Source organism: Sinocyclocheilus grahami, unplaced genomic scaffold (genome assembly GCF_001515645.1).
Source record: "Sinocyclocheilus grahami isolate Dianchi unplaced genomic scaffold, SAMN03320097.WGS_v1.1 scaffold36.1, whole genome shotgun sequence".
Taxonomy (NCBI): domain Eukaryota; kingdom Metazoa; phylum Chordata; class Actinopteri; order Cypriniformes; family Cyprinidae; genus Sinocyclocheilus; species Sinocyclocheilus grahami.
In genome coordinates, this window is record NW_015505215.1 from 1477091 (window position 1) to 1488760 (window position 11670).

Consider the following 11670-nt stretch of genomic DNA (forward strand, 5'->3'; position numbering starts at 1 on the left):
CTATGGAGAGTCCAGAGACCAGACGTGTGTGTGTGTGTGTGTGTGTGTGAGAGAGTGCGTTAATAAGGAGAGCGTGAAAGAAAGAGATGGTATGTTATAATATAAAGTTATGAGAGTTTAGGCTATATACACATTGATTTCGTTAATACATTTTTTTTATCAATCTCATTTTTTTTTTTACAATGCACGCTTGTTTGAATAATTTAAACTTTTGTTTACTAAAGGAACGTTTTATTAAACGTGTTAATTTTCGAAACAATGGTCAAGCATTTAAAGTGCACAAAGTTTCCTGTGAGGGGTAGGTTTAGGGTTAGGGTTGGTGTAGGGCAATAGGATATACGGTCTGTACAGTATAAAAACCATTACGCCTATGGAGAGTCCAGAGACCAGACGTGTGTGTGTGTGTGTGTGTGAGAGAGTGCGTTAATAAGGAGAGCGTGAAAGAAAGAGATGGTATGTTATAATATAAAGTTATGAGAGTTTAGGCTATATACACATTGATTTCGTTAATACATTTTTTTATCAATCTCATTTTTTTTTACAATGCACGCTTGTTTGAATAATTTAAACTTTTGTTTACTAAAGGAACGTTTTATTAAACGTGTTAATTTTCGAAACAATGGTCAAGCATTTAAAAAATAGTACAGCTGTTTTCGGAGGCAACCTGTTCGTTTTCTTCAGAATACATGGCTGCGATTCAAAATTGGCGCATTTCCTATTATTCCGATGTGGCTTGGTTCATTTTTTTTGTTGTTGCGTATTTTTTCTCACTCTCAGTTTTGAGTTCAACTGCTTCTTGCTCTTTGAATTAGAAAAGGTAAGCACTGCCCAGGAAACAACAGAACTGTTGTGCAAATCGAAGAAACAGAGAAATGGATCTGATCAGCCATCTATCACTTCTCGCAATAAAGGAGGCGATACGGCAGAGGCAGATGATTTGATGAATAATCTTCGGTCGTTTTAATTAACTTTTTGCTGTCCTATAATGACCGAGTTGGTCAACGGAGCCGGTCAATAAGAATGTTATTATCAAACAAATAAAACTTCTCATGATTAAAAACCTCCCGCTTTATTAAATTTGAAATTCAAATGAAATGTATGCCTCCAGTCCAGGACGCATGCAAATAGAGTAGCCAGGGCCACATCATTATCTTGAGAGCATTTCTGCATTCATCGTCCTGATATCAATAGCCCGCCACTGTATTGCTGTTGGAGAGCTAACAAAACACAAAAGCCATATCCCACCTTGTAAAGACGTTTACATGCATTATGTGAAATGATTTTTTTTTTCACTGACCAACATGGGTTAACAAGTTCATATGCTCCCAATTGGTAATTCATACGTAATAATAACAAAATATCGGAAAACACACCAGTCCTGCCTAAAATGCTGAGCACCGGAGAAAGGCCGTTTGTGTGTAACTGGTTGTTCTGTGGGAAGAGGTTCACGCGCTCCGACGAGCTCCAGCGACATTTACGCACGCACACCGGCGAGAAGCGCTTCGCTTGTCCCGTGTGCAACAAGAGGTTCATGCGGAGCGACCACCTCAGTAAACATGTCAAAACGCACAGTGCCGGAGGCTCGTCAGGGTCGGGGTCTGGGGCGAGTGGAGGAAAACGAGGGAGCGACACCGACAGCGAGCACAGTGTGCCCGGTAGCCCCTCGTGCCACTCACCTGACCTGTTGCAACCTCCCGAGTCTGTCCCGACGACGGATTTGAATGGCCGTACAAACTCCCTCGATTAGTCCCATTCTAAATGCACGTACACGAATCTCAAATGGACTAGAAACGTATCCTGACGGTTCACAAAAAGTTGTGCTGTTCGTTCGGTAACGCTTTATAAAAACTTTCAATAATTCCAGTTGTTAACAAACACTATCAGATCACTAGCTAACGCACATTCAATCCTGAAAATCCTATATGAAACAACATAAACCAAAGTTTCATTTCTTTTTAGCTATTCGAGTGTACATTAACTAATTTTCTGTTAAGCTTAATAGTATTTGTTAAGTTAAAAATGAAAGTTATTATAAAGTGTCGCCTGGTGAAATAACCGTGTGGCCATTTCACTTGGATGTTGTAAAGTGATTCAATTTACGATGAAAATGTAATTTACTATAAAGTAAGCCTGTTTTGCTCTGCACAGATTCTGTGTGACATGAATTTGGTAAAATAAGGGAATATTAAAAATGAAATAATCTGATTTGTGCGTTCTGATGGGTATTTGTCAAATAGACTTATTTTACTTACTGTTGTTATGAAACAGAAAACATGTATTTTTCCCATCAGTGAAGTGGCCTGTCATTGCTAACTTTTTTTTTCTCAAAACCAAACTGTGGCACTTTATTCATGAACACTACTAAAATCCAATTTCAATTTAAATTGCCGTAGTGTTGAATAGACTTCGTTTTGTCACTTACAAATTAATTTCTTTAATATTCGAAAAGTAGTCTATATCGCACATTCATGGTCTTTGTCGAAAATACAGACTACAAATCCTAAGTTTGTATGAAATGTACTTATTTCCTGTTGCTGCAAAAGAATGTAAATATTGAAAATAAAATAGAATAGACTAGAAGGTTATTCCACACTGATGTAAAACTTGGGTATGTATTTGTTCAAGACGCACATTTTGAATAGTATTTTTAGTTGCATATATTGATTCTAGTAAATATCCAAAACTGTACGGGAGTGTTTTTTTGTGAAGAAAAACGTCATATTTATCCACTACTTGGACTTGATTTTTTTTTTGGAGGTCTGTCATAGACGCACTTTGAAATGATTTGTAATATTTTAAATTCAGAATTCAGTGTTTAATCACGTTTTCTAATTTATGTAAGCATGCACATGTAAGGTGAGCGGTTTTTTCACATCGTTTATTTGAGAAATTGGCTTTCTAATTTAAGCCACCCAATAAAGTCAACATGGATTCAGCCACAGTGAACGGTTTGCCGTTGATATTACTGCAATGTCCAATTTCTATAAAATAACATGTGCCAGTGCAGGACCTGTTCATTACCATTTCGATACCAATTGTAAAAAATGTGTGTTCAACATTTTAAAACTGCAGTTGTTGTGAAACCCACGAAAAGCGGCTTTAGTAAATGAACGTTTCCTATCTGTTACAGTTATAACACATCTTTTTTTTAGAGTTGTACAAATTCCCTAAGTAGCTACAGACAATAAATCTAAACTTCCGAGAACATTTTATATGAGCTAAAATAAGAACTGTAACATGTAAAATTATTCAGTCACTCAATTGTTGAATTTAAAAACGGTGACAATAGAAATGTAGGTTTCTGTTACTTTATGAAAGATATACTTTTGCAGTCACTTTAAAATTAAATATATAAATCTCAGAGCACACCAAACAAATAACAAAATGTTTACGTCTTCGATGGCCACGAAAAAAAATTCATGTTCAAGGATTTCAGTGATTATCCGAGTGTGTCTTTCGAAAATGAACATAAAGAATATTATCAGCGCATAATTGTTTAGAGTTGGTTACATACGAAAAAAAATACTAAAAATGTACCACTGCAACAAGTGACCATACAAACAAAATTACATGCACAAAATGTACAAATATGCTAATCCAGCGAAGAGTGTGGGAACTGAAATTTACTTTAAATAAGTTAGCTTTACTTTAAATAAAAAAGTTTCATTTAAACATAAGGAAGGAACGACAGCAGAGAATGACGGATAATTTTTTTTATAAAAATCGAAAAAGCATCTTAACAATAAACAATGCAAATATTAACAGAAATAATGCAAGAATAATAGCAGTTACTATCCGAGAGACAAAGTTAAAGCCTGTGCAGAAGAAAAGGTCCAATGTTGGAGGCTCAAAGCACGAGCACATTGCGCCCCCATGCGCCAAACTCATTTAAACAAAACCAATATTCACATGGAAAGGGTTTATGCCACTGTACAAACGCATACAATCTACAAAACATTAGGTAAAAGAGCTGCAATTATCTGTTAAAGAAGAGACTATTGGGGAAAAATCATCATGGGATTTTTTACAGTACATTTTTTATGTAAAATAAAACAACACTATTATAATATTTACAATGTACTGTATATGACAAACAATATTTGTATTTGAAAAATGTAGGAAAATAAATCTATAGACATACAACATCTTTTTCTTTTTATATTAGAATAGTATCTTTTCATGGAGTTGTAACAAAAAGCGTAAATAGCAATTATCCCACATTTTTCGTTTCTCCAATTAATATCTAGTCACATGGCATTGCTTTTTTTTTTAAGAGTTTAAATATTTAAATGACTTTTCAAATAATGTTGTTCCGAAATTGATAGTAAGCTTCTTACATAAATTTTACAGTAAGATTGTAAAATTAGTGACAGAGAAGATAAACTATAATTTAAGTTTAATGTAAGATTAACTACACCATTTAATTATTTAACTTTGCCCTTTATTTTAGATACACAACCATTAGAATAAATCAAAGGGAGCTTAAGTTAGTGAGCAGATACTTGTGCATTCACCAGAGCACAGTAGGCCCCTTGTTTGGCCATGAGTTGGGCATGTGTTCCCTGCTCAGTCACCTTGCCATTCTGAACAACCACGATGATGTCAGCATTATAAATAGTGGACAAGCCATGGGCAATGACGATACATGTGCGTCCAAGCCGAGAGTCATCGAGGGCCTTCTGCACAATCTGTAAAACAGGAAAAAAAGAAATGGCCAAAATTTTACGGAAACATTTACTACAGGGAGCACTTAATGAACACTAAGCAGAAAATGTACAATTAAAGCAGCACTTTATAAATTAAATCTCTTTACTTGATTATTTGATCTTTTTGATTGTTTGATCTTTTTGCTTCCTTTTCTAAATGTAATGGGGGGTATGTAGAATGTAAATTCATCATTTTAAAGGCTCTCCCTAAAACCAACAGAATCACAGGCACACAAGTTCAAACTACCAAAAGTGCCACCTACTGGTTGGAGACAGAAATGCATATTGTCCATACAGCACCAAAAATATAAGATTTTTAAAAAATCGAATTAACTTAATAATGATATACTCTTAAATAGTTTTGAAAATACGTATGTGTAACAGCCTTTACAAACCTTCTCGCTCTCTGTGTCGAGAGCAGATGTGGCCTCGTCCAGCAACAGAAGTTTGGGCTTGCGGACCAGAGCTCGAGCAATGGCTATCCTTTGCTTCTGTCCTCCAGACAGCTGAGTGCCTTTATCTCCAACTCGAGTGTTGTATTTCTGAATGCTTTTATGTATATATATATATATATATATATGTGTACATATTATGTACATATATGTGTGTGTGTAAATATATATATAAATGATGAAAATAGACAGTTTTTATTGGTGGCTTTATAGTGACGTAACATGTGGCCAAGTATGGTGACCCATACTCAGAATTAGTGCTCTGCATTTATCCCATCCTAAGTGCACACACACAGCAGTGAACACACACACACCCGGAGCAGTAGGCTGCCATTTTTTGCTGCGGCGCCCAGGGAGCAGTTGGGGGTTCGGTGGCTTGCTCAAGGACACCTCAGTCAGGGTATTGAAGGTGGGAGGGGGCACTGTACATTCACTCCCCCCACCTACAATCCCTGCCGGACCTGAGACTCGAACCCGCAACCTTTGGGTTACGAGTCCGACTCTCTAACCATTAGGCCACGACCATTAATATTTATAATTTTATTTATTTGAAAGAAATTAATAATTTTATTCAAATTGATTTAATTCAAATTTTATTTAAATTGAGCAAAACTGTAGACATTACTAACGATACAAATTATATTTAAATAAATATTTTTTTGAACGTTGGTTATTTTACTATCATTGAGATACTATTATATTATTTAATATTTTGAACTACTTTTTATTTTTAAATTTTCTGTTTTAATTTTCATTTCAGTTAAATATTTAGTAATTTAGTTGTGTTTTTGTAATAATTTTTTTTTTTATGTTATTATTTTTTTTTATAATATGTTATCATTCATGTTATCATTTTTGTTATAATATGTCTATATAGTTTTCATTCATTTTTAGTTCAGTTTTAGTTGTTTTAGTACATCAAGACAAACTAAATGAAAATAAGAAATGTTGCCTTGGCAACTAGCTGAAATAAAATAAAATAAGTTTATATATATATATATATATATATATATATATATATATATATATATACTGTATATATATATATATATACTATAAATGTATTATTAACAGTGCTAAAGAACGAAGTTACAGCAAGCTTCTCCCCAGTCGCTGCGCATCAGTGCCCTCCATCGGCCCTGGGGTTAAAAAGCCATGTAGCGCATCCCTAAGCCCTTCAGGACTACCTCAAGCCCTAGCAAACAGGGCTTATTCAGCGGATGGCCCCGCTGGCTTCACACGATGGTGGTGCTCCAAATGTTCCAGGCCAAGCTTCTCCGCACCATGGAACGAGTCCAGCCGGATCTCTGACGCCTTCAAAATCTGCGCACAGCCACTGACTTTGCTTACTAGGCCATGGCCAACTTGATGTTGCTGGAGCGCCACCTTTGGCTAAATCTAACCGAGATCAAGGACGCTGACAAGGTTGCCTTCCTAGACACGCCAGTCTCTCCCAAAGGACTGTTTGGCCCTGCCGTGGATGGATTTGCAGAGTGGTTTACAGCAGCACAGAAGTGATTGCAGGTAATGCGCCACTTCCTGCTGAAGTGCTTCAGTGAGGCGGTTTTTCAAGTCACCAGAAAGCTCCATCCATTCAGCAGCCTGCCAAGCCGGCGTCACCTCAGCCCCAGCCTAAGTCTGAGCCTGGGCTTCAGCAGTGCCCCAGGACAGCGAAACGCTACTCGTTTCCTAGGCGTCAAGGTCCCCGCCCCAGAGTAATGTTGGACCCCGAGCCTCTGAAGCCGACCTGATCCAAATGCAGAGAGGAAGAGGAGAGGGTCAGTTCTCGCCGAGGTCGGAACTCCCTCAAAGAAGTCTCGCGCCCGCTCTCCATCCCTCTGCTCAACACCAAGAAATGGATTCCCCATTCAAGTTGGGCTCATCCTCCCCATTCAGCGCATGCCCAAAACAACTACCACTGTGATAGCGGACCCACAAACTCAAAAGAGCATTTCTCCTCTCTTCATTTCCACGAATGTCAGTTCCCTGCCCCTGTGCGACGAACTGCCACTCGAAAAACTCAGAACAATTGCCATCCAGCTTCAGGCTTGGAAAGCTATCCTGGATGTGTCAAGTTGGGTTCTAAACATCATTGAACAAGGTTACTTGCTTAAGTTCACTCGCAGGCCGCCTTGCTTCAGAGGTATTTTTCAAACTTCGATATGGGACAACAATGCTCACGTTCTCTGGTCCACAGTGCAAACACTGCTTGCAAAAGGAGCCGTAGAAACGGCTCCTCTAGCGAACCGTGAGTCAGGCTTTTACAGCTGCTACTTCCTCATTCCCAAAAAAGATGGTGGGCTCAGGCCCATTCTCGATCTCAGGCATCTGAATCGCTCTCTCATGAGACAGGCGTTAAAGGTGCTGACTTTGAGGGAGTTCGAGGGAGTGGCCTATCAATACACAGTCCTGTCATTCGTACGGTCGCTGGCCCCACAAACTTTTACAAAGTGCATAGACGCAGCTCTCTCCCCTCTGAGACAGATGGAAATTTGCATCTTGAATTACCTCAATGCCAGATCAGAAACGGGAACAAGCCACCTGGAGTGGCTTGGGTTGAAAATCTATTTAGCCAAGAGCTTTGTCTCCCAGTCAGCAAGTAGTTTTTGAATCCACCTTGCCCTCATTCTGTGCCGACTTGGGACTTATCTATAGTCCTCAGGGACCTACGGGCCCTTCGAGCCGCTTCAGTCGGCCAACTTGCGGCCCCTGTCACTTAAGACCACCTTCCTTCTGTCTTTAACGTTGGTCAATTGAGTGGGTGACCTGCAAGCATTTTCAGTCAGTACTTCATGTCTTGAGTTTGGGCCTAACGATTGAAGATTCATCCTCAAGCCAAGACATGTGCCAAAAGTGCTCTCCACTCCATTCAGAGCACAAGTCATCACCCTTCTAGCGCTCCCAAATTCAGAAGGTGAGCAAGGTCCTAATCCACTCTGCCCAGTTCGACTCTTAGAGTAAATGCTCTGGCCCATTTTAGCACTCAGAGCAGCCCTAGAGGCCGCTCTAAAGGGCTGCCGGTCACGAAACAGCGCTTCACTGGATAGTGTATGCTATAGCCCTGGCTTATGCCTCATCGGGCTTACAGTGTCCAATAGGAGTGAGGGCCCACTCCACCAGAGGGATGGTCTCCTCCTGGGCTTGGTCCGGCGGAATTTCTATTTTTGATATCTGTGCAGCCACCAGTTGGGCGTCGCCATCTACCTTCACTAGATTTTATTACATGGACATCCCTGCCCTGCAGGCATGGATTTTTTTCTGCTTAATCTACCTACAGTAACTCCCTTTTGTAAGTGGGAAAGGTCAAGAGTTGTGTAGGCTGCCATGCTATAAGGCTGCAAGCGAGTCGACGACTGTTGCTTCATTTGAAAGATTCTGACAAAATGGCACTCAGAGCCTACTTATAAAGCAGTAGGCTCCACCCCTTTTGGCGAGTTAAAGTGCCATTTGTTTGTGCAGCTACACAAACGTGATCAAATCAGGCTTCAGTATCAGGGTAAACAGAAGTTTGCCTCATTCCCTTATCTCAGGGAACCGAGGTTACGTAAGTAACTGGAGAGTTATGTTTCATGGTTTATCATGTGATTCTCTTGCCATGTGCTCCCTTTGTCAATATTTCATGTTTTGATTGGTTGTGCTAGTCAGGTGTTCTGTGATCTCGTTGGTCTATTGTCTGTTTGTTCACAGGTGTGTGTTGTTCGGTCATTAAACTGTATATATAGCCCTTATGTTTCCATTGTTCCTGGGGCCTGTACCATGATGGTAGTTGAACAAAGTCAGGGTTACAGGATTAGTTTCGAGTTGACTAAACCAAACCACTCCAATCCAGTTTTGTTGGTACCATGATGCTGCTCATCAACTTTCTTTGTCAACTCAGGCTTTGATCCAGTTTTTGAAGCGTGTGCACATGAATGTGTGACATCAGTGGCGATCAGATAAATCACATGGCTTGCAACACAGAGCAAGTGTGATTCACTTCTCACAAGAGAGTCAGCGAGATTCAAAACTCTTTTGCTAAAGGTTAAGAGATTGAAGAATATGAGGAATTTAAATGCATTTACACTGAAGAAAGTACTTGTCCATGAAAGAGGACAAATACAAAATTGTCTTGCTTTATCAGTGCAGTCACAAGTGAAACTTGTGAAGTTAGTTTATATAGTTGATAATATATAGCGTTAGACACTTGAACATGTGAGGTCACATGTAGTCATTTTTAAAACATTATCTATTGATTCTACAGCTTATTTATATTACATATGATCTGTATATATTAGTGTTCATTTAAAATAAATGCTTTATAATAATTGTTAAACTAAAATTGCTTGTGTGTAATGGATTAATAATAATATAAATCATATAATAATTATATAAATTATATATCAATTATATAAAATAATTATAAGTAATTATCATTAAAGCTAGACAATTTTGTTGTCATTTTTTTATTTATGTTTTTGACCTTTCATTTGGAGGAAGAGATACTGGGAGAGTGACTTTTTTGCGTCAGACACTTTGCTCACATCTGATTGGTCCAATTTCAGTTTGAGAAACATAAGGTGTGTTCGGCTTGAAGCTGCCCTGCGCAGACCGATGATATCAAAGAACCACGAGAGTGATTCAAAAGCATGCTGAGTTATCTGCTCTCTAGAGCTCTCGCGGTACTTTGATGTCATACACCGATCGGTCTGTGCAGCGCCGCTTCAAGTCAAACACACACATCACCATGACTAAACTACATAAAACATGTAGTAATAATAAAAGACATGAAAACATGAACACGAAACAAACCCCAAAACCCAAGGTGACAAAATTCTACAATAATGACAAATTATACAGTTTTAACAAAAATGTTAAGCACCACAACGGTTTTCAACATTGATAATAATCAGAAATGTTTCTTGAGCACCAAATCAGCATATTAGAATGATTTCTGAAGGATCATGTGACACTGAAGTCTGGAGTAATGACTGCTTAAAATTCAGCTTTGCCATCACAGGAATAAATTACATTTTAAAATATGTTAAAATAGTAATAATTGTAATAATATTTCACAATATTACAGTTTTTACTGTATTTTTTAAAATCAATATGTAGTGTACTTGTTCGTAAAGCAAAATTTATAAACACACACATTAATAGAGACAGCATGCATACCTCTGGAAGTCCAATGATGAAATTATGTATGTTGGCCTTCTTCGCTGCATCCTCAATCTCTTCCTGGGTGACGACACAGCTTTTGTCTCCATACTGAATGTTCTCAGCAATGGTGCAATCAAACAGGATGGGCTCCTGAGACACCAGCCCCATCTGTGTGCGCAGCCATGCCAGGTTCAGATTTCTGCTGTCATTACCATCTACAAACTGTGCAACAAGCAAAAACCAGACAGAATGTAAAGCTAAAATTTATCCCTTGAGCCAAAATAATGGTCTAGACCTCTAGGCACACAAAACCACCTGATGAACTCACCACTTGGCCTGCCACAGGGTCATAGAAACGCTCCAAAAGCTGAATGGTGGTGCTCTTGCCACAACCACTGCTGCCCACCAGGGCCAGCGTCTGTCCCTGAGACACGGACACATTCAGGCCCTGTAAGACTTTCACATTCTGACGCATTGGATAGGAGAATTGCACATCTCGGAATTCAACATTCCCTGAAAATGTTGTCTGAAAAAAAGATGATATTATATTATATTCTGCTTTTTGGTGACCATTTCTAACCGTTTGAGATTTTCATACTTACTGGTCGTTGTCCAGACTCATCATAGATATCAATGGCTGGTTTCTTTTCCAGCAGCAGTATGATCCTCCCAGCTGCTGCTTTGGCTTTGGCAAAGTCAGGGGCGAATGATGAGGACTGACCAATGTTCTTTGCAGCAAAGACAATCACAGAAAACACCCTGTGGAGGACGAACCAACACACAAAGACAGTAAAGAGTATGTTTGTTATTTAAATATCACACACACACACACACACACACACACATACACATAATATATATATAGTCCTTATAAAAAGTTTACTTACAGGAAAACGTTTTCAAAGTCTGTGTAGCAGCGTGCAATAAGCCAGGCTCCAAAGCGGAAGATTGCAGCATTGCCCAGGTAAGGAATGGCTTGGGCAAGAGCAAAGGTGATTCCGTAGATGGGCGCTTTACACAGACTAGATCTGAAATATCACATATTGCAATTTGTTAGATTTGGCATTAGCAGAGCACATATGTTAAGATACGGATAAAATTAGCCATTTGAAATTTCTGAGATTTTACAATTTACAGTACCTATGCCCAAATATCATGATTTTCTTGTGAGTAATGTTAATTTAGTATTATTTATATACTAATATTTTATACATTTTTTTAATTAGCTTTTATTTTTCTATTTTCATTTTTTAATTTTATTTTTAACAATTATGTTATGTGCTTTTTCCTTTTCACTGTATATATAAAACTATATATATACATATATATATATATATATATATATATATATATTTTTTTTTTTTTTTTTTTTT

At 38.2% G+C, this 11670-nt stretch overlaps 1 protein-coding gene across 1 annotated transcript in view; it reads right to left on the reverse strand.

Moving 5' to 3' along the window:
* Positions 1–4445: 4445 nt before the first annotated feature.
* Positions 4446–11670, reverse strand: part of LOC107581621 (multidrug resistance protein 1-like) — a 69659-nt gene continuing 62434 nt past the window's right edge. Inside the window, 6 exon segments of the mRNA XM_016267248.1 lie at positions 4446–4688; positions 5102–5248; positions 10313–10519; positions 10626–10823; positions 10900–11056; positions 11185–11325. Coding sequence (XP_016122734.1) covers positions 4488–4688; positions 5102–5248; positions 10313–10519; positions 10626–10823; positions 10900–11056; positions 11185–11325 — 1051 coding nt within the window. The 3' untranslated portion in view covers positions 4446–4487.